This window comes from Diabrotica undecimpunctata, chromosome 1, assembly GCF_040954645.1.
Source record: "Diabrotica undecimpunctata isolate CICGRU chromosome 1, icDiaUnde3, whole genome shotgun sequence".
In the NCBI taxonomy this organism is placed as follows: domain Eukaryota; kingdom Metazoa; phylum Arthropoda; class Insecta; order Coleoptera; family Chrysomelidae; genus Diabrotica; species Diabrotica undecimpunctata.
Window position 1 is genome coordinate 55,218,832 of NC_092803.1, and position 23,167 is coordinate 55,241,998.

General features: G+C 31.4%; 1 protein-coding gene across 1 annotated transcript in view; it reads left to right on the forward strand.

Moving 5' to 3' along the window:
- The first annotated feature begins 1,951 nt into the window (after window positions 1–1,951).
- The window catches only part of LOC140438978 (trypsin-7-like), a 51,791-nt gene continuing 30,575 nt past the window's right edge, over window positions 1,952–23,167 (forward strand). The window contains exons 1-5 of the mRNA XM_072528614.1: window positions 1,952–2,081; window positions 4,393–4,540; window positions 5,500–5,632; window positions 14,050–14,163; window positions 21,017–21,124. Of these exons, the coding sequence (XP_072384715.1) occupies window positions 2,006–2,081; window positions 4,393–4,540; window positions 5,500–5,632; window positions 14,050–14,163; window positions 21,017–21,124 (579 nt within the window). The 5' untranslated portion in view covers window positions 1,952–2,005. The remainder of the gene's footprint in view (window positions 2,082–4,392; window positions 4,541–5,499; window positions 5,633–14,049; window positions 14,164–21,016; window positions 21,125–23,167) is intronic.

Sequence of the window (23,167 nt, forward strand, 5' to 3'; positions counted from 1 at the left end):
TGTATATTATTGTCATTTTTAAATACTTATGAATATTGCATTTTAGTTTGTATTGTATTATTATATTGAGTTATGTTGCACTGTATTGTAGTATAATTTTTTATGTATATTATTGTCGTTTTTAAATACTTATGAATATTTCATTTTTAATTTGTATTGTATTCTTATATTAATAACAAAATAAACAATGAATTTTACTGCAGAGTATGTGTAAAAGAATTTTTGCATTCAACTCCTTTCATACATACATGAAAATAAAAATATACATTTTCATCAAAATATTGATTCAATCCTTTATTTACTATACTCCTATTACAGGTCAAAAGTTGTTTATTAATTGTTAGTAAGTTGTTATTAATTCTGTTTCTCTTTCTGCTATGTCTTACCTATAGCATTACATATGTAATGATTGTGCAGATTGACTCCCAAATAAATTTGTAATGGCGAATGCGTGTATAGAAGTGTAACTTCCACCGGCAGTCCCACTGGACTGCCACACCCGTTTTTTATTTTGATGTCCAACCCATTAAAAAATGGCCTCGAAAGACGTTAAAATTGGTTTTTTTGTATTTTTAATTGTCTGTTTTCATTTTACGTTTAAAGTAAATATTTTACAAAAAAAAACACAAAAATAACTTTTGTCCAAAAATAACTTAAATTATTTAAAACAAGTCATTTTAAAGCATTTTTTTATAGCTTGTTTAAAAATTGTTAAATAAAAAATAATAATAAATAGAAAAATAGGTTACTATGAAGTTTATTGAAGCAGTGTATATTATTCATAAATATTTATGTTTTACAACAAAAAATTATATCAAATATTACCAAAAAAAATAAAAAAATTGAAAAAAAATTGTTTAAACAAATTAGATGGTTTATTTAAAAAGTTAATTATTTAAATAAAACATATTCGTAACGTACGCAAAAAGTACATACAAATTAAAAAACGAGACGTCGAAATCTATAAACAAGAACCACAGAGAGGTAGAGTTAACAGCTCCTCCCTCCATTGCTTCCGCGAGTTTCAAACCGGTCGATTTTGGAGACCACATTTTGAAGCTTTGTGAACGATTCCAATAAAAGGCAATCTTTTTCAAATTTTGTACAATAAAACTAAAGTATGTTCTTGCAAATGACGTTAATAAGATATCTTAATTATCATAAACAAACTTGCTATCAATTAAAAAAAAAGAGGGTCTAACCAAATTGTCCTAGAACAACATTTTTTTCTTTTAGAATTGTGAAAAAATGGAGGCTGTCTAAACCTGAAAAAATAATTTTCTTGTAGGCAATGGTTAAAAAGTTATTCTAATTGTTTATAAGCCATAAATCGACATGTTTTTAAAAAATTATTTTGCAATATTAAAAATGGGTATTCTTCATCTTTTTTAAATGATATTAGTAGATTAAATTTTTTCTTTCAAAATGTATTAGTTTAAAAAAAAAGTATAAAATACAGCGTGTTTTAGTTAAAATTATTGACTTATTGGGGTTTGAATTTTAAAGAAATGACGCATCATTTGTGAACACCCTGAATTAAGAAATTTGATTTTGATATAAATTCCTGAAAGAAAAGTCCCATAACTCATCTTTATCAATAAAAATATAAAGTTTTAACCTATGGTACTTTGTACAAATTTTATATATAATTTTAGGCAATTTGGAACAGATCGCCATGTAAGGTTAGGTCTTTTTCGTCTAATCCTACTGGACTAGTATTATAATCTTTGTTTATATATTGTTAAAGTAGACATAAAAAGAATTATGACACTCATAAAAATTTTTAGACTGACGCATTTTTGTCTGTCGTTAAACTTTTAGTTTACTTTTAATTTTTTCGTGAGTAATGCATCGAAACAATATCACGAATTCATGACAACCCTTACGCTATTGAAACAATAAAAGTAGAGCTGTATTAGTATATAAAGGTAAAATCCAAGCTAGCATTGATACTTTATATTATTAAAAATTGAGTACAGGTAAAACTTAGGTACTATTGGGTTTTATGATGTCGAGTCTATATTGGAACATAGTGATATCGATATGTATTTTTTTGCTGAAAAGAAATTTAGTTGATGCAGGTATGAAAAACTATTTATTTAAACACATATTTTCCTATTTTTATTGGGCACAAGCCACAATTTTCCTTTAAAATAAGTTTATTTTGACGTCTCGATTTCCAAAGTGGTGTTTTAAGTAAAAAAAATTCACATTAGATGTGCACATTATTTGGTATATCTTTTTTTGCAAACAAGTTTAAGTGCCCATCCAGTCAGCAGCAAATATGTAATAATGTTTACCTAACTTAACCTATTGAAAGTAAACTAACTACACTTCTATTCTGAAAGTTAAAAGGATTACTTTACGCATCAAAGAGGCATTCAAGGTGACTCACAAAGAGAAAGGGTAGACAACGGAAAGTATATACTTTGTCTCAAAGTGACTAGTCTGTACAGGGTAAGATATGCAATGCTCGCCTTATAGGAATTTCACCAAGACGTTGCTAGTTTTATGCAGTGAGCAATGGTGTTCTCTATTGTCTATTTTTTAAAATAAACGGAATAAACCAGGAGTTCTCAACAAGTCCTCACGTACAATTTTATGTAATTTACAAATATCGTTTGCTAATAATTTTACATAATACTATACATTATTTTAGTTTCTAATAGTAACTTATCGACTTTTATATTTTATTAGTAGCAGTAGTATAATAAAATGTGCATTACATAAACATTTGTTTCAAAGTTTAAAATAATTCCGGTAATTTCTACTAAGTGCCAAATTTAAAATGTTATTTATGTCCTTGCGGTGCTAGTTACTGCCATAATGTGTAGGGAATTTGTAATTTTGGTTGATATCAAATGCAAATACTTTCTTCTTAGATTCAGTAATTAAGAAGCAATTAGAGTAATTCTTGTACAGAATATGTTTAAAAGCTTGATACATCCAGGGTCTTAATTCGTCTTTATTTGTTCTTCGGAGCGCGTAAACATATTCAAGTTACGATTATTTGCACCATCTTGGATACACTGTTACTGTTTTGTTATTAAATCTAACCTTAAAGACAGCATTTTTACAAAAACATCATCGTTGGTCTACTAACCGATATTGTTATAAATATAGAAAACACTCAGGTAATTTAGTTCAGCATAATATTAGTTCGTTAGTAAATTATTATAGTCCATTTGTTCGAGATGTAATTACAGCTACTCGTAAGCTGTAACGTAATCATATAAATAAGTAATGTCAACGATAGGATATTCTATCCAAAAGAATATATTCATTCATTATCCATTGTAGATACCACGTAGCCCAGAATTTAATCCGCTTGATTTTGGTGTATGGGGCGCATTAAAAAAACGTGTCTATAAGAATCCCGTAAACATTCCCAACCAACTATGGGAAGAAATAAATACTGCAGCAGTTGCTTTAGAACCAATGATGCTATTTAATATGAGGCCATCTTTTATGGAATATATTGACAAATGAATTAAAGAAAATGGTGGACATATCGAACACTTACTTTGACAAAAAGTTATGATATTTAGTATAACTATTTCTTAATTTGGTTTGTAAACAAAATGTTTTGATTATGACTTTAATTTATCATAAAACGTAAAATGTTTGATGTTTGATCCTATTATTCTGTTATTTTGTCAAATACTATTATTAATTAACCTGCTGATATATTTATTATTTTATTTAATATTTCGTTAACTAATAACTTTAGTTAAAGGTATTTTCTACCAAAATTCAGAAGTAATAATGTTTTTGTCTATTTTTCCTTCGTTGTCTGGAGTAATTGACTTAAATCAGAATTATGCAGCTGTTTTGTAAAACGCGATTATCTCGAAAAGTATTGAGTTTTGAAGTTATTAAGAGGTATACTTTTTTTTGTTGAAATAATGTGTCTTTAATATTTTTTGTCACAAATACGAGTAACTTAAAGAGCAAAAAAGTTAAGTGCAAATTTATGCCACATATGTGGCTCCCTCTATAAGCTACATCAAAGTGTGTATCAAATTATAATTTTTCTTATTTAAAAGTACCCAGTTGTGAATTTTTATACATAAATGTTTACAAACATGAAAGTTATAGCGAAAATAAAAGTTTTAAATTTGCACTTTAACACCCTGTATCAATTTTATCAACATTTTATTAAAAAACATTTGACTTAAATCGTAATATTTTAAAGTGTAGAATCTACTGTTTCTTTTTGTACATTTACTTAAGGACCATCCTGTATATATGAAGACAATATAATGTATATTTATATATCTACAGAGAAAAAAGTCCTTATTGTCTGTTTTATATTGAACCTTCTGTATTATTTCATTAATGATGATCTTCGATTGTTTAATTACTTTTCTTCTAAAAGGATGTTCATTTCAGGAAATCATTTTCGAATTGTAAATGGACAAGTAGCTTCTATAGAGGACCATCCCTGGATCGTTGCACTGCAAGCTGGTTCAAGTCTCCATTGCGGTGGAGCTCTAATAAGTGCAGAATGGGTAATAACAGCGGCACATTGTATTCCAAAGTAAGTTTCTTGATGTGTTGTAATATGACATATTTGTGAACGGTACATTAATATCGTTTAAAATAAGTAGATACTTTTAATTATAGCAATTAAATAATAAAGCAAGTATTAGTACCACCTAAAAACATTAAAAACAAAATTAACATAACATCTAAATAAATAGATCAAAAATCTCAATTAAATTTTTTTAATGAGCTTTAATATGCTTATATATATATATATATATATATATATATATATATATATATATATATATATATATATATATTATATATTGTTATGATGTTTTGTTTGTGTATAGTTTTATGAGCAATGAGTGTTTTTAAATAACATATATATAGGGTTTTTATCGCGGTTCTCAAAGAATTAGTTTGTAAGCAGTTTTTGAAATTATCTTTATTATAATTATTATGAAACACACACACACATATATATATATATATATATATATATATATATATATATTATATATATATATATATATATATATTATATATATATATATATATATATATATATATATATATACTAGCTAATTTTAAATTATTTTCAAAATAAATACCTGTGTTGTTTTTACGATATTCATCATGATATGACGCTTTTACTCTAAAAAGTAAAGTAGTTTTTGTGTCTGGATCCAATTCTAGTTGAGGTTTATGGCTCTGTAACTTGTCACAATTGCTGCATCACTGACCATACAAACGGCATAACAAAAAATACTACATATTTTGTTGCTCTCCACATTTGCACAAATCTCTATTAGTAGTTATTAAGGTCTTCCACTTGAAAAAAACTCTCAGGTGATCTCTCTTCTTGGTATAATAGGTAGTTTTCTGTTAAGTCGACTGGCACACAACGGCGAGTAAATCTGTGGTCCAGAAAGCTGCCGATCTGTGCGTGTTAAATCATATTATTACGAGGTTTTAACCATTTTATTAGTTTGTAATGTTTTTTACTAGATATACATTGGTAGTCAAAGCTGGGACTGCTGATCGTACAAAACCTGGAACTACGGTCAAGATGGAAAATATAATAAAACATGAGAAATTCACATGGAATAATCCTTCTGCACATGATATAGCAGTTATTAAGGTAAGTTGATCAACAAACATTTTTTAATATATTTTATTTTTTTTAATACAGTCTTTCTCTCGTATTGCCTATTACCTATATTTCCAATTAGCTTTATTATTTATAGGTTTATAATTTTTTGTTTTAAAAAATACTGATTTCTTTTGGATGGGACAAACTTTTTTGCTTTTAAAAATTAAATTTAAAATAAATTAAGATTAATATTATAGTCACAATTATTGTTTTTTATTGCTAAATATTCTACAGATCTTCAAAACTAAACGGTCGCGAAAAAGGAAGCGAAAGTGGAAGTAGCAAAAACTAAAGCAGATGAATATACAAATCTATACGATCAACTTGATACCAGTCAAATGCGTCTTCTTCCCGGTCCTCTCTTACCATTTACTTTCCCTTGGAGAATCAGCTGGAGAAGGCCGTAACGTTCTTGATTTCTCATTACATGACCTAGATATTCCAACTTTTTAGTTTTGACGGTCATGAGAATTTCACATTCTTTCCCCATTCTACGCAGGACCTCCACATTAGTAACTCTGTCAACCCAGGATATACGTAAGATGCGCCTATAACACCACATTTCGAAAGCTTCGAGCCGATTCATAGATGCAACAGTCAGTGTCCATGCTTCCATTCCGTAGAGCAGAACTGTGAATATGTAGCAGTTCAATAGACGGCATTTTGTTTTTAATGATATGTCTCGACTGTTGAAAATAGTTCTCATTCTAACGAATGCTGCTTTTGCTTTTATTATTCGCTGTTTAATTTCTGTTGAGTGGTCCCATTGGCTATTTAAATTGGTGCCTAGATATGTATATTGCTCGACTCTTTCGATATTCTGTTGGTTGATTGTAAGTTGAGCGTTTAGTATTGGTTTTTTACTAATTGTCATAAATTTGGTTTTCTTTATGTTAAGAGCTAGTCCGTATCTGTTGCTGACTTCTGTTATGCGATTTGTTAATATCTGTAAGTCATTAAGATTATCGGCAAAAACTATAGTGTCATCTGCATATCTAATGTTATTCAACCATTCACCGTTTATTAGTATTCCTTTCGCACAACCGTCTAAAGCTTCCTTAAATACCCATTCAGAATAAATATTGAACAACAATGGAGACAAAATACAGCCATGTCGTACTCCACGTTCTATTGCAATTTTATCAGTTAACTGGTCTTCTATTTTGATTTTGGCCGTTTGATTGTAGTAAATGTTTCTGATAATTCTAAGATCTTTGTTGTCAATTCCAATTTCTTGCATTAGAGTCATTAATTTGTCATGTTTTACTCTGTCAAATGCCTTCTGGTAATCTATAAAGCATACGTATATATCACAATTCACATCCCTGCATCTCTGAAATAGCACCTGTACAGCAAAAAGGGCCTCCCGTGTTCCCAGAGCATCACGAAATGTATCATATAAAAACCAAATCAAAAGATGTCAAAGTAAAACGTACCTTAGTCATTTCTTTATTAAAAATTGACCAAAAAGTAAACACAAACTTATCGCTTACAGTTTTAACTAAGAAATATCTTATCATAGATCCATTAAATCAATACTAGAAAATATCGACTCTTCAGTTAGCACCACAAATAAACAAAAGAACTTCTTCTTCTTTGAGTGCCTCTTCTATCGGAGATTGGATATCATTAGGGCGATTCTACTTTTATTTACTGCTGTTTTGAATAATTCGTTACTGGTACAGCCAAACCACTCTCTTAAATTTCTCATCCATGACATTCTTCTACGGCCTTTCAACTAGATGTTGTAGATCTTCCGCTGTTCTTGTCATTATCACATTATCGTCAGCATATTGATTCTTATTGATAACTTCTCTATTGACTATTATCCTTTCGTTTGCATGTGAGAGAGCTTCTTGGCATATTTGTTCGCTGTAGATATTAAACAAGAGCGGTGACAATATACAACCCTGTCATACTCCTCTACGTATTTCTATTTTGTCCGATGTTTGGTCTTTTGGTCTTTTTTTATTAGCTCGCTGATTCCAGTACATATTTAATATTATTTGTATGTCTCTGGTGTCGATGTTCTTACCCTCCAGGATTTCTTTGAGTTTATTGTAGCGTACTTTGTCAAAGGCCTTTTCAAAGTCTATAAAGTAGGCGTGTACCTCTTGGTTAACATCTAGACATCTCTGTGTTATGACGTTTAAGGCAAAGAGAGCTTCTCTTGTCCTTAATCCTTTTCTGAATCCCATCTGTGTATCGTTAATATAGATATCTAACTTTTGATAGATTCGGCTGTGGATGACTCTAAGAAATATTTTAAGCAGATGACTCATCAAGGAGATTTTTTGATGATCTGAACATTGAATTGCCTTAGTTTTGTTCGGTATGGTGACAAACGTATACAGCAGCCATTCGTGAGGTATTATACCAGTACTGTATATTGTATTGAATAGATGTAATATTATGGTTACGGATTTATCATTCAAAAGCTTTAACAGTTATGTAGAAATTTCATCAGGTCTATTTGCCTCTCCATTTTTAGCGTTTCTTATTGCGTATTTTACTTCTTCTTTCAATATGTCTGGGCCAGTTGCATTGATTATCTAAGTTAAGTTGTTTCTATCGTCTTCAAATAATTCATTCAGGTATTCTGTCCATCTTTTTATTTTATTCTCTAGATCTACAATAAGATTTCCATCTTTGTCTTTAAGTTTACCTATTTGGCATTTCTTTATGCTTCCTGTTATCTCTTTTACTTTTTTGTGCATATTGAACGCATCGTACTTTTTCTCATAGGTTTCCATTTCTTCACACTGTTCTTTAATCCACGCCTCTTTGGCTTCTAAACAAAAGAACACAATGTTTAAAAAATATACTGACTATGTACAGTTAAAGCTAAATTTAAGAGGCGAAAATTTGATCTCTACTGAATCTACAAACATACATTACTGAGGATACACTACAACGAAATATTTACATAAAAACTAAGGAAGAAGACATTCGAAAAAAATCAAAAAATAGAAAACTTTTGATCAAGAATTATTACAAGCTATTAGAAATAAATAATTTGTATAAAAAATCTAAAAAACACTCCAGTGACATGAGTATCAGTAATGAATATAAATTATCCAAAAATTATCTCAGCCGATTATTAACAAAATCAAAAAAGAAATATTTTAACTACTTAATAAATTGATAGAAATATTTGTACCTACTTCAAAGGCTCTTTGAGTAACTATTTCAGTGACTTAAGAAAAATATGCTGAGGAAATTGATACATCTCTCAATTATGTTGAAGAGATTGAGTGTGTAAAAAATACCATATATTTATTTCCAACGAGTGAAGATGATAAATACCTTCAGATCAGAAATGTAACAAACATTTGGGGAACAAATTTGCTAAACCATTGACTTGATATAACTAATAACTGTTTTAAATTAGGTATATTTCCCAATGTATTAAAACAGGTATCATTAAATCACTTTTTAAATGTGGAGATTGTAGTGAACTTTGAAACTATAGACCCATAAGCTTCACTTCGAATCTCAGTAACGTAGTCAAAAAAATTATAAAATTTCGTTTAAATTATTTTTTAAAGAAACATAATGTATTATCTGAAAGTCAATATGGCTTTAGAGAGGAAAGATCTACAGAAGATGCAATTGGTAAATTGATAAAAAATATTTGCAATTCTTTAGATAATTAAAAAGATAATTATGTGTATTTGTAGATCTCTCTAAAGCATTTAATACTATAAACCACAAAATATTGTTACATAAACTAAAAAATTACAGCATTAGAGGTGTGGCATTAAAATTGTTAGCACCAGCAAAAGATAATTGTAAATGGTAAAATCAGCGGAACCAGAACTGCGACTTACAGAGTCCCGCAAAGAATGGTGTTTGTATTTGTATTGTATTTGTATAAACACATTACCTACATTATAGACCTTGGGACAGAACATAAGTTTCGCTGAATAACAATTGAGAAAAGTTAAAAGGAAATGTCGAAATGGACTTTGTAAAATTAAAAAAATATTTTCACCATAACCACTTTAGCTAAATACTTACCGTTTTCGTCATACACCACTGAGTTACTGAACTTCAACCAACTTAAAATTGACAAAGATACAAAATTTCCAGAAGCAGAAAACATTAATTACGTTGATATTTTAATAGACAGAAACCTAAAATGGGATTATCATATCAAATTGCTCTCCTTCAAGACATCCTGCAAGGAAAAATATTTGGAAAACGAGGTCCAGAAGAAAGAAGAACATCTTGGTTAAAGAACCTCAGAATCTCGTTCAATACAACATATGTGCAGCTTTTCCGCGCTGCTGCAAATAAGATAAAGATTGTCATGATGATCGCCAATATTCGTAACGGATAGGCACATCAAGAAGAAGAAGATATCAAATATGTAGTCCAAAAATTAAACAGTTTACACTAAAAATTCAAATACCTTTGCGAGTTTCTGTCCACACGAAGATTTTATACTATTCTCTAGTGCAATCACAATTAGCCTATGGGATGGGGTGGAACCTACAATGCTCACTTTAAAAATCGTAATCGTTTTAAACGTTATATAAAATAATTGAATAATTTGAATAATATATATATATATATATATATATATATATATATATATATATATATATATATAAAAGGGGTATAAGATGTTCAGTGGACCAATTATTTACAGACAATCATTCAGCCTTAAGTAATCCAACTTTGCACACTGGATTGATTTGGCCTCCCGCAAATCAATCCAGTGTTTTCTATTTTGCGCCACTTGTTTCCAGTTGTGTCCTCCGATCTTCTTAATATCATCAGCCCATCTCATTTGTGGTCTTCCTCTGCTTCTCTTTCCTAACCATGGTCTCCATTGTTGTATTTCGTGGTTCCATCTTTTATCCTTCAGTAGGGTATTGTGTCGTGCAAAGCTCTATTTTAATTTGGCAGCATGTTCTCCTGCATTTTTTGCTTTGGTTTTGCTTGTAATCCATTTGTTTGTTTTGTTGTCTATAAGTCTCACCCCGAGCATTGATCTTTCCATCGCTCTTTGTGCTTTTACTATTCTATCCATATTAGACTTGGTGTTGTACTCCTACAAATCGTTATTATATTTGCACAATGAGAAATCATTTCTGAATTGTACCTATCCCATCATACATATTAAGCTAGAAATTTATCGATACTAGTAACAAAAAAAGAAAAAACTATTGGTTAACGTTGCGTTGATTTTTTGGATCAAAAATTTTCAATAGCCTACCATGTATCACCAAAACAATACACAACTATAAAAAAATTGTAAAGAATTAAAACAATGGATCCATGGTAATACATATACATTGCATGAATAATTAATGAACAGGCATTAATGATCTAAAATGTCAGATAAATGTTTTATTTTTAAATGTTGTGTTTCCTAGTTGTAATTTGTTAACAGTTACCATGTTACTACAAGTTGTAGTCTATGTGACACACAACTTTTGTGGGAAACTATATTTATATGTTGTATAAAATATGTAAATTTATATTATAACACAACTGTTTTGTTGTAAGTAATCTCTATTACTATATGATTACTATAAGAATTTGACAGCCAACCACTTGAGTTAACGGAGTCGGTAACAGAAATAGTGGACAAAATAACAAACAAGAACGTTTCAAGCACTTTAAAATATAAAGAAATAAAAAGCAGCTAGGACAGATAATATTCATGGGCCCTGATTCTAATTGAGATTTCGACTCAAAACATGTCGAAATTAATATGGCGACGTCGAAATGCGACTTTGCGAACCTTGTGGATTTCAGCTGAACTAACCAAACGACGTCACTAATTTTCGACTTATCGAAATTAATTTCAACTTCAAGAAAGTGGTTGAAATTTCATTTCGAGTCGAAATTAATCTGACATGACTGACTGGACTGGGAGAAGTGAACTTAGGTTCAGTTTAGGTAGGCGGTGTTTTGATCCTTGCAAGGAAAACTGAGGCAAAAAGTATTAATATGGCTGTGTTTTACGGACATTTGCTAGTTTTGGAGGAATTAGAGAGGATAGATATCCGACGCTCATAACGGAGGATAAAAAGAATGTTACGGGATACTCACAATTCTTTTTCACTAAGTGATGCTCAATTTAGGCAGCAATTCCGGCTTAATAAACAAGCTGCAAATTATTTAATAAGGGTATTAGAACCATATTTGGAAGAAGGTGTTTATGCCTCTAGGATACCCAAAATGTTTAGGGTTAGTATTACTAATCTGCAGTAAATTTAAAAATATATTAGAATATAACCACTAAGTCAAATCTTTCTTGCCATCTTTTCTTTCAATTCAAAATATAATTGAGAATGGCCAATATTTATGATTTAACAACTCAAACAAGAAAAAAAAGACGTTCACGTAATGTAAACAAAACAAACAACAAACATTCAACAAGCGTAGTGCAGCCAATAAACAACAGGGCCAACCCAAATTTTCAGCAGTGTCAAAATGATAAAGTAAATATCCCCAGTTTTAACTACAATCGAAATGAATGAGAATCGCTAGCGATTGCGACTGTCATGGCGTAGTCGCTTTTAAATTTCGACATCGAAATGAAATAGAATCAGGGCACTGGTGAAGTGTGGAGAACATTAGGAGAGACAAGAACAGGTTGTTTATCACGTTTATTTAATAGAATTTTAGAGGCAAATAATTTGGATAATTATGGAACTTAATCACATCATGAAAATATGGGACAAAGTAATTGATAGACGAATACGTGAAGAAACAGAAGTATCAGATAATCAATTTGGCTTTATGCAAGGCACATCAACAACAGTCATTATAAGGCAGTTTATGAAAAAATATAGGATAAAGAAATAAATCCTCATATGGTATTCATTAATATTGAGAAAGCATATGAAGGAGTAACAGCTATAAGTGTTACACGTATGGGAGAGACTGATAAATTTCATGTGAAAGTAGGATTGCACCAAGGCTCGGAGCTTAGTCCTTATTTATTGTCATTGGTATTGAATCAAATAACTGTGAAACAAAACAAAGACTAGAACAGTGGGGACATGCTCTTGAGGAAAAAGGTTTAAAACTTAGTATGACAAAAACAATGTATTTGGAATGTTCATTTCAATTTGAAATTATTACAAATAAAATGATTTATTTTGCATGGCCAAATGATTGTCAAAAGTTAAGTACCTAGGATCGGTCCATCCATCCATCCAATGGCGCTACAGCCCAAATCGGGCCTTGGCCTCCTTCAACAGGCTTCTCCAACCATCTCTATTTACCGCTGTTCTTTTCCATGAACGCGTTCCCAGGCAGTTCCTGGCATCCTCATCGACTTCATCTTCCCATCTCTTTTTAGGTCTTCCAACAGGTCTTTTTCCCTGCATTCTTGCATTTAATAATTTTCTGGGGATTCTATTCTCACCTAGGATCGGTACTACAGATTAATGGAGAAATAGATGGAGATGCAAGCAGTGGAATTAGGGTTGAATGCATTAAGTGAAAGGAAGCGACTGGTGTATTGTGTGACAGAAAAATTCCAATAAAGCTTTTTGAAAAATTATATAAAACAGCTTCGATACCAGCTATGATGTACGGAACTGAATGTTACAAACGATTTACCAACTTTTCTATCGCTATGTTATAGCATCAATCCATTAAAGAATCTAGTAACCTCTTCCTTGACTTCATTGTCGGTACTGAATCGTAAGACACCAAAGTGTTTCTTTAATTTTGGGAATAAGTGATAATAACTTGGTGCTAGGTCCAGACTGTAGTGAGGGTGAGCATAACAGTCCAGTTAAAATCTCCACATCACTGGATATAATTTGTGGTGCAAGAAGTCTAAAGAATACGCAAAGCAAGGTCGTTAATGACCCTGTAATATTCAAGCAATATTTGTTCAACTTTTTCGACAATTTTATCTGAAACTCAAAGCCTTCTACTCTGAACTTTATCGTCAATTTTCGTTCTGCCTTCACTGAATTCTCTCTACCATTTGCGAACATGTTGAATAGATATACATTTTTCCTCATTAACTATGATTAACTGACGATAAATGTCAATAGGTGAAATCCGTTTTGCATTTAAGAAACCTTGGCGGTAACAGCCATAGAACGATTAATCTTCAAAGGCTCCTAGGCTGGGCCGGCACTAAGCAATGCAACGAGGCGTTAGTGGTAAGGTGAGAGAGATAGAGTTGATGCGTAAGACAGTGTTGCCAGATTTATCCCAGTACGTCGCATTCTTTCTCAGCTGCATAGGGACTCTTCTTTTGCGAATGACCCTTGTATATATATATATATATATATATATATATATATATATATATATATATAGTTATATTATATTTATAGTTATGTTTTTTCCTTTTGTAGAGTAAAATAACAGATCTATTTATTTATTTAATATTTAAGACAAACAATGTTAATGAATTTTAGTTAGCAGAAAAAGTGACTTTCTCAGATAAGATTCAGCCCATACGTTTACCAGAACAAGGCACTAGAGTACCAATAGGGACGCCAGTTGTAGTTGCAGGCTGGGGAAGAACAACGGTAAGTACAATACTGTATATGACTTAATTCCATTATTAAATTATTATCCTCTTTATAATACAATTTAACTAAACTTTTTACTTGATAGTAAATCAAGAAAGATGTTAGATACGGATAATAAGTATACAAAAATTATTTATGACATTGATATATTTTTATAAACATTTTATTACAATATCTTAAGATGATAAATTATTTGACAGAGAAGCCAAAAAACGTAGAAATGTTTTTTTTTTAATTTTTCATTATCGCTATAATACGTCTTGGAATCTGTTAAACAATATTCTAGTGTGTTTTTTTCTTATTGTGACAATGAGAGATAAATTTTTAGTGCAGTTGGGTTATTTTTTCTAACCCCCAGTAATACATTAGAATCACAGTTAGTATAAATAATATCGACACTTACAAATAAAATACCTACTTTTTTACTTAAATTAATCCACCAGAGTGGTATAACGTTTGTGCCGCACAACTTGAGAGTTTGAGAAACTTTATATTATATAACACTATTAAGTGAAAAATAATATTTTTGTCGAAAAAAATTATTTAATAAGATCAGGCCACATTAAAATCTTGTGAAGATAGATACTTTTTAATCAAGTGTTCCTGGAGATGACCTTTTTCGACTTAATTCGATTCTGAATCACTTAATCGTCGTTAGTCAGATTGAAGTCGTTAATCAGATTATATCTACCAAAATTGAAAGAAAATTGGTAGACGTTCTTCTGATGCAATGATCTGAATAATTTTTTGTATTTTTGCGACGAATAAATGTAGTAAATTTCTGAAGTATTTTAAAAATAATATGGATCTGGCATGGTGGAATTGTACCACTGATACTACCTATACAAATGGATTTAAAAAATATATTATGCTTGATAGTTGACAGTCAAAGTCTATATATATTATGGATTATATCCTCATTCGACGTTCTTTTCCGTATACTAGTTTTATCCGTTGTTGTACCAGTTTAATTTAATTGTCTCGAAGGCAGCTTCTGAGCATAAAATGGTAAAAGTCTTTTTTTTGGGTTTTAGTTCTCTAAAAGTTTTCGTTTTAAAGAAATTATTGAAAAGGAACGAGATACTCAAATTGTTCAACAAGATTCAGGCTTACGTATGTTATTGGAAGACAAAATGTTTTTATACTGGCTAAATTTCTAATAACATGCCGCACATTGAGATTCGTTATCGTCAAACGCACTAAAAGTTAATTTATTTTCGAAGAATTTTATGTTTGAGAAATATTTAAAATTCCGAAGTTGTAAAAAAACATTAAAAATAGTTTAAGAGTCGGCATGAAAAAGTTTATAAGGTACCTCCCCCTCAGTCCAAATCCCTTTTAGCGATGTGGTGACACCCTCAATTTTTTATAATTTTTTAACAATATCCTTCCGTATTTCTGTGTCCTGAGCTAGTTGTTCGCCTTCGAGTAACTCTCTGTTAGTCAGTATTTTTTCGACATTAAAAGATACGATTACGACGACATTAAAAGATACAAAAAATAAAAAACATACATTCCTTAATTTTCACTCTAATGTTACTAACCCATATTTTTAATTGCAATATTAATGTCAAAGAGTTAGTTACCATACTTCTTCGAAACGGCTTGACCGATTTTTATTTAATTTTTATGTATATTCGATAAATCTGATAATCGGTCGTAATGTATTTTTCATACCTGTAAAGGGCAAAGATTGGTTCATCCCAAACTATTTTTTATTTTGTTTACAAAATTTTTTATTTTTATTTTTTTATGATGTCGCATAAAGAAATATAATATCCCTTAATTTTCACTCTTATATTACAATCCCCTATTTTGCCATAGCCATTAGTGTCACAGAAATAGTTGCCTTACTCCTCCAAACCCCATCAGCGCTGTAAGGGTGGCCCGTCCCAAACATTTTTTTTTATTTTTTGGACAAAAATGCGGTATTAAACAATACATACAACCCTTAATTTTCACCAAGACCCATTTTTTAAATAGCGACATTAGTGTGACAGAGTTATTAATGTCACAAACTCCTTCAAAAAGGCTTGACCAATTTTTATGAAATTTTATATTCTGTTGAATATACTACTCTGAAGTTTCTTCCAGGAAAGTTATTTTTTTAACAAATCACCAAGCTAACAGTTGGAAGTTTACGGAATTACCTTTTCATGTTTTCATGTTTCGAGCATGGGCAATTATTCGCGTGTCGGAAAACCGTCATCGTTGCATATTTCTTTACCGCAAAAAAAATTTTTTATCAGAAAGCATTAAATTGATTTAACTTTTTCATGCAAAATATGTTTTAGTGTTTTTTTGGTTTTATTTTCTGGTAATTTTTCAGACACAATATTAAATTCTAACGCTGCATGAAGTTCGCCAGGTCAGCTAGTTTAGAATAAAATTCAATTTGTAAAAAATGACAAAAAAAAAATTCTATTTGTAAAAAATGACAGTTGTATTAAAAAACTTAAATTATATGTAAATTCTGGTGCAAAAATTCGATTCACGCCGATTTTATACGGTAGAAGACACATTTTTGGAAATGCTACTTACAGTTTAGGAACATTAAATGTAAATAAGAAATAGAGTTTATGAGAAAAAATGATTTATTTAGAAAAACATACGGAACTATTGGAAAATTGAAAAGATAGTAGCTTTGTTGATAAAATACATTTATAACAAAATAGTGTTTAGTCATTTGTTAATAATATCCAGTATTTTTTTCTCGGGTCCTTATAATACTCTGTATACGTCTCAGCATTGTGGTAATTAAATTTTTAACATAAAATTTGGTTTTATTCATCCCATATTGTCTAAAGAGCTGCATTAAGCGCAGGCAAGTTGTTTAGGCAGGGTAAAACTTAAATTCGTCTTACCTGTGTGTCACATAGATGTTCGATTGGATTGAGATCAGAGCTGGAAGTTGGCCAATTCATACGGAAAATCCCGACGCCTTCTAAATATTCATTGTCGATTTTAGCACGGTTAGAATGCGCGTTATCGTCCAAAGAAGTGAAATAAGGTCATACGAAATCACAAGAACTAAGTACGGGCACTGTCTTTACGTTTGTTTTTTGTTCTAACATATTCATTACCAACTCCCCTTTCCATCGATACCTTGCACATTGTTGAACGTTGATTCGTTTAGACATTACAAGGATACTCCTTTTGGCAATGACATCATCTTTGTTTTTTGCTTCAACGTCTTCGCTGCCCCCTCCCCCTTCCATTGATACCTTGCACGTTGTTGTACGTTAGGCCGTTTAGACGTTACAAGCTCAGTGTCCTTTTCGTAATGCCGCCATATTTGTTTTTTTTTGTGTTAACGTATTTGTTGAGCCCTTCCCTTTACATCCATACCTTGCACGTTGTTGTGCGTCAAGCCGTTTCGACGTTACAAGCTTAGTGTCCTTTTGGCAATGCCGCCATCTTTGTTTTTTGCTTTAACGTATTTTATGAGATAGATAGAGAGAGATTTTTATTTCAATGAGGTCTGTATTTATATATTCATTATACCGTCCTCGTTCATTTAACGCTTTTATCGTTAAAATCAAACAACTATCACAGAACATTCTAAATTATGTTATGGTCGTAGATAAAATATAGTATGCAGCTCGTAACGGTTAGTTATTGGATTAATTAACATATTAGATACGTCCCACACTGTTAACATATCACAAGCTCTAAATTAACATCGGGATATAATACCGTTTTTGGCAATACCCCCGCTTACCCCTCCCCATTTACAACGACCCCTTTGTACGTCACGATCCGCGATCCACGATACGAAATCAGTACGGGCTGAAACTTATACCAGCAAAAACCATAACCAAGTATCCTCGACAGATTATTCTATCGGCAATACTGCATTGAGCAAATAGTTCTCCTTGTCTTGTCCAGATTCTTTCGCGGCAAGTGACATCAAGCAAAACCAAGATCCATTCGATAACAAAACTTTACTACAATCTGTCATTCCACTTTTCGTGTTCCCTTGAAAGTCGAGCTCTGCAGTGTTCTAGATACAGCTTTGCTGATTTGCCAGATCAAATAAGTTAGAGGTATATTTCTTAAACACAAAAAAACCAAAAATCGATCTTCGTGTACGGATGTTGCTCTCCTACTGCCTGATCTTGACCTTCTAGTACAGTTACCGTTTTAACTGATCCACTGAATGGCTCTTTTAACAGCACAACGACTTACACATAACACATGAGCGGCATAATATTGGGTACCATAATCTTGGGTTAAAGCCACGGCTCTTGCAGCATCCGTTGGAGTTAATATCATTTTAATACAGTTAAAAATTCTAAACACTAAATGTTTTAATATCAAATTGTACTGGTTGGTAAAATCAGTAAGAAAACAAATTAATTTCTTGATGGTTATCGATGTTGTAAAAACAACCTGTTTCGTTCTATTTCTCTAGACTGTTCCTCTAATTCTCAAAAGAGAACATCTTAGGCTCCATCATGCAGGCCCTCAGAATTCTCTCTCTCAATTGCGCCTTAGATATTGGCCCTTGAATGGTCTACGGGAGATTAAGAGGATAGTCCACGAATATAATGTTTGTTTCAAATTTAATGCTAAACCCTTCGCTCAAATCATGTCTGATTTACCTAAGGAACGCTTATGCTCAGCTCAAGTTTTTGCTCATGTAGGTTTGAATTTTGGTGGTCCCTTTCTAATAAAAGCCTCTAAACTTCGTAAAAGTCCCTTGATAAAGTCATACATAGCTCTGTTTATCTGTATGTCAACACGTGCGGTTCGTATAGAGTTAGTCAGTGGGCTTTCAACAGAAGCCTTTCTTCTTACTCTCAAGCGCTTTATCAGTCGAAGAGGTCTTCCACAGACTATATTCTCTGATAATGCGACCAACTTGCTTGGGGCTAAAAATCAGCTATTCGATCTCTATAATTTCTTGAAAAATAAGGAGCCTCCTCTCAAATTCGGTGGAAAACCATATCACCTCGATCTCCGCATCATGGAGGACTATGGGAGAGCGCTATAAAGAGTGCTAAACATCATATCTATAGATTATTAGGCAATCTCAAAATTACATTCGAGGAATTCAGTACCGTGCTTACCCAAATTGAAGCCGTTCTTAATTCTCGGCCCCTTTGTGCCCTCTCTAATGATCCCTCCGATTTCACATACCTTACTCCTGGTCACTTCTTAATTGGAACGTCTCTCACCTCGTTATCCGACCAAGAGTATACATCTATCCCGGAAAATAGACTTAGCATCTGGCAAAATCTCTTTAAGCTCCAGCAACTTTTTTGGAAAAGGTGGTTGACTGATTATCTGAATCGACTTCAAAATCGTCCAAAATGGTTTCTCCCATTCAAAAATTTATTGTGAGCAATGCCCGAGTGAGAATTGCATCGGTTAAAACTAAGGATGGGATTTTCAAACGCACGATAACAAAATTGTGTCCTCTTCCTAGTAAAGGATTATGTTAATGTTATTAGTTTTAGTAGAATTATTCCACGTTGCAAAAGACAGAGAAGCTTTTAAAAATGTGGTCGCCGAAGAAGAAGATTAGTTTTAGTATTTTTACACATATGTTGTTTTTAAGAACTTTTTCACTATTACTCATATTGTTTTCTATGTTGTTATAATGTTAAAGCTAGTGCTTCAACGGTGGGCAGTATGTTGTAAAAACAACTTGTTTATACTATTGTAATCATATTTAGGTATTTAGTTATTTTATCAACTTCAGCACTGAGCAACTAGTGCGCTCATATCGTCACCTCTCGGTTTAATGTGTTTGCAACCCTCTTCCTCAAAAACTCTCTCCTCCCCGCGTTATATAACTTGAGGACAGTGCTTATATAACAGGACACGGACAGTGCAAATTTGCCTCTCGCCAAGTAAGGACCGGGTGTGTTGTCGAAAAGTGCGTCAGCCACGTATGCGCTAACGGGAACCGTTCTTTTGTGTTAAAACGTATACTAGTTTGTTTCTCTCAATTCTATGGATCTCTGTTACTGCCTTCTAGCACTGTAAAGCTAATATTTGTGTTATTATCCGAGTTGCGATAATTATCAATGTTGAATCAGCCCTTAAGTTCACTATAAATAAATCGAAGACAAAATACATCTTAAATATTTTATTGCTTCAGTGGTCCTTAATAAATATTTTGAAGCAATCAGGTGTTCAACTACGCCTCTCTTAAATGTGGAAAGTTTGGTAATAACCCTCTCCAATCGAACTTAAATTTTTAACAAAAAGATAAATTCCTATTTATTATTTATAAAAAATTTATTGTTGTATATAAATTATTAATTGTACTTATACGAGGATTTCTCTAAATATTTATCTACCATATAGCATATCCTAAGTTTTAAAACTCATAAAATATGTCATGGATTAAATTTGTTGTACCTGAGCGTAATATAAAAATAAATTGTAGTAATTAATTTGAAGATTATTATAAAAAAAACTTGGGGGATGACATATTTTTAACTAACTAAATATTGAAACAAGTTTAACAATTAAAAATGAGTAGTTACTCACAATTCAAAATATTCTTCTATTCCTGTAGTTAAGTCAAAAGGAGCTATCAATTTCGAGTGTACAATTAAAGTATTTCCTTTATTTTTTCTATGTTTCTTTTGACGTCCGATGATAAAATATATTGTAATCCCAAACCTGCTAGCTCCTTTTGCTATCAATAAAAAATTGAGATTTTTGTGTATATACAAAAAATTCAAAAATTATTGTAAGTACAGTTCTCTATTCATGCCAATATTTAGTTAGTTTAGATTTACATCAGCAATTTTTTGATCGTACTTTAATGTATTAAAGTATAATGTATATCTGATTCAAACATAATTTGTATAATATATTCATTTATTTTTAGAGTCATTCCAAAACGTCGAAGATTCTGTTGGCAACCAACCAAACAGTTACAGAATTTAAGAATAAACATCTTGTTTATACTGACAGTTCAAAATCAGGAGCTGGTTCAGTAAGTTTTTTTAACAAAGCTTGGTGTAAATAGCGAGACTTATATAGTAAATATTCCATATCGTTAAGTTTATAAAAAAAGATCGTAACACGTAGAGATTTTGTGGAAAAGTTTTATATCTGTTAATAAGTTAATAATAAAAAGTAACGAGGCAGCTGATATTTTATATAAAATTATATCCTATATATATATATATATATATATATATATATATATATATATATATATGTGTGTGTGTGTGTGTAGATAGTGGATGGCATTAGAACTTGTCTATTTGCCACAGAATATTTGTATTTTTTTTTTTATTATTATTATTAAGGATAGGATAGGGATAAAAACATGGCCACTCGTTTCTTGTCTAGGGACCCATCAAGACATTTTTATTAAGACAAACTAGACTAGGTCACGGGCAGGAGGTATTAACAAATGGGGTAAAACAGAGGTTTGGATTCTAATTACATAATGTTTGTAAACACATATTTATATACACATATATACATATACACATATTTAACCATATATGAGCTAAATATCTATTTTTGCTTCTAAAACAAACTTGATTAAAAGGTTGTATATTTCTTTCTCTTGTTGTGCTAATAAAGTAGGAATGTTAGTTGGTAGACTTACAAACTTTTTCAGTTCTTGGTACAGCATATCTGTATGTGCAGTATATTTTTGACACTCTAAGAAAACGTGATTTATATCGGCTAAAGGTTTTTCTGGACAGTGAGGACAACACGGAGAATCTAAGATACCAATCCTAAACAAATGTGCTGGAAAGCGACCATGATTAAGTTTTAAACGTGATATAATTGATGACTTATATCTATTATAATCCCACGAGTTGATGTAAGGAATGTTCGTCGGTAAAACCGGTTGAAGTTTAAAATAGAGGTTCTCTGATGTAGTTGAAAATTTACTGTACTGAGTTTCCCATCTAACCCTTACATCAGCCTTATATAAATTAATAAGATCTGATGGGTTGCACATGATTACTTTCAATTCTGAGTCAAGTGCTTTTTTAGCTGCGATATCAACTGCCTCATTCCCAGCTATCCCTGAATGACCTCTAACCCAGACTAGTGTAACTCGTACACCATACTCCTGCAGTTTATATAGACTATTTTTTATAGATAGAAGAATATTATTATTATAATGATTAAAAGGAGGGCTTTTAACGGCGTTCAAAACTGAGAGAGAGTCTGTTACAATTACCGCAGATAAAGGTAAATTCATCTCGCACCAATCTAAAGCTTTGCTAATAGCTATAGCCTCTGCACTGAAAATCGATAAATAATAAGGGACTTGATATTGCTCAACATGGTTAATATTAGAAACTAAAAATGCACAGCCTGTTTTAAATCTTTTTTTTGATCCATCCGTATAGATGATGATTTTATTCTCTCCTAAATTACAGAGTATAGATTTGAAAATTAATTTTGATAGAAATATATTATCTGGATAGTTTGGAATTATAATGGTTGGTTTAAATATTAAGGCTGCAAAATTGATTTCGTAAATAGGATATTTTTTTTGACTATGTATTAGTTCTTTATGTCTCTCAGTGTCAATAAAAGCATCAGCAAGAGGGGGAGACGTTTTAATTCTCCAATATTTGTTTGTAAGATTCTGGACCACTATATTTGATATTTTTTTGACCATAAATGTACTAAACGTCCTATACTTTATTAGCTGTTTATTAGCTAAGTACTCTCTTCGAAGGCACAAAGGCGGTTCTTGTGCTTCAGCGAGAACTGCACAATTCGGTGACGACATCATAATTCCTAGACTTATTTTAATTGCCTTATATTGAATTCTGTCTAAGATTAATAAGTTTGATTTGCTAGTTGAGGCATAAATATTACATCCATAATCTATTATTGAGCGGATGTATGACTTGTAAAAAGTAAGAGATATTTTAACATCTGCACCCCATTTATATTTAGAAACTACACGCAGAAGATTGAGCCCTTTCTCACATTTTTGCTTTACGTGTTTTATGTGGCTGGTCCATAGGAGTTTATTATCTATATGGATGCCAAG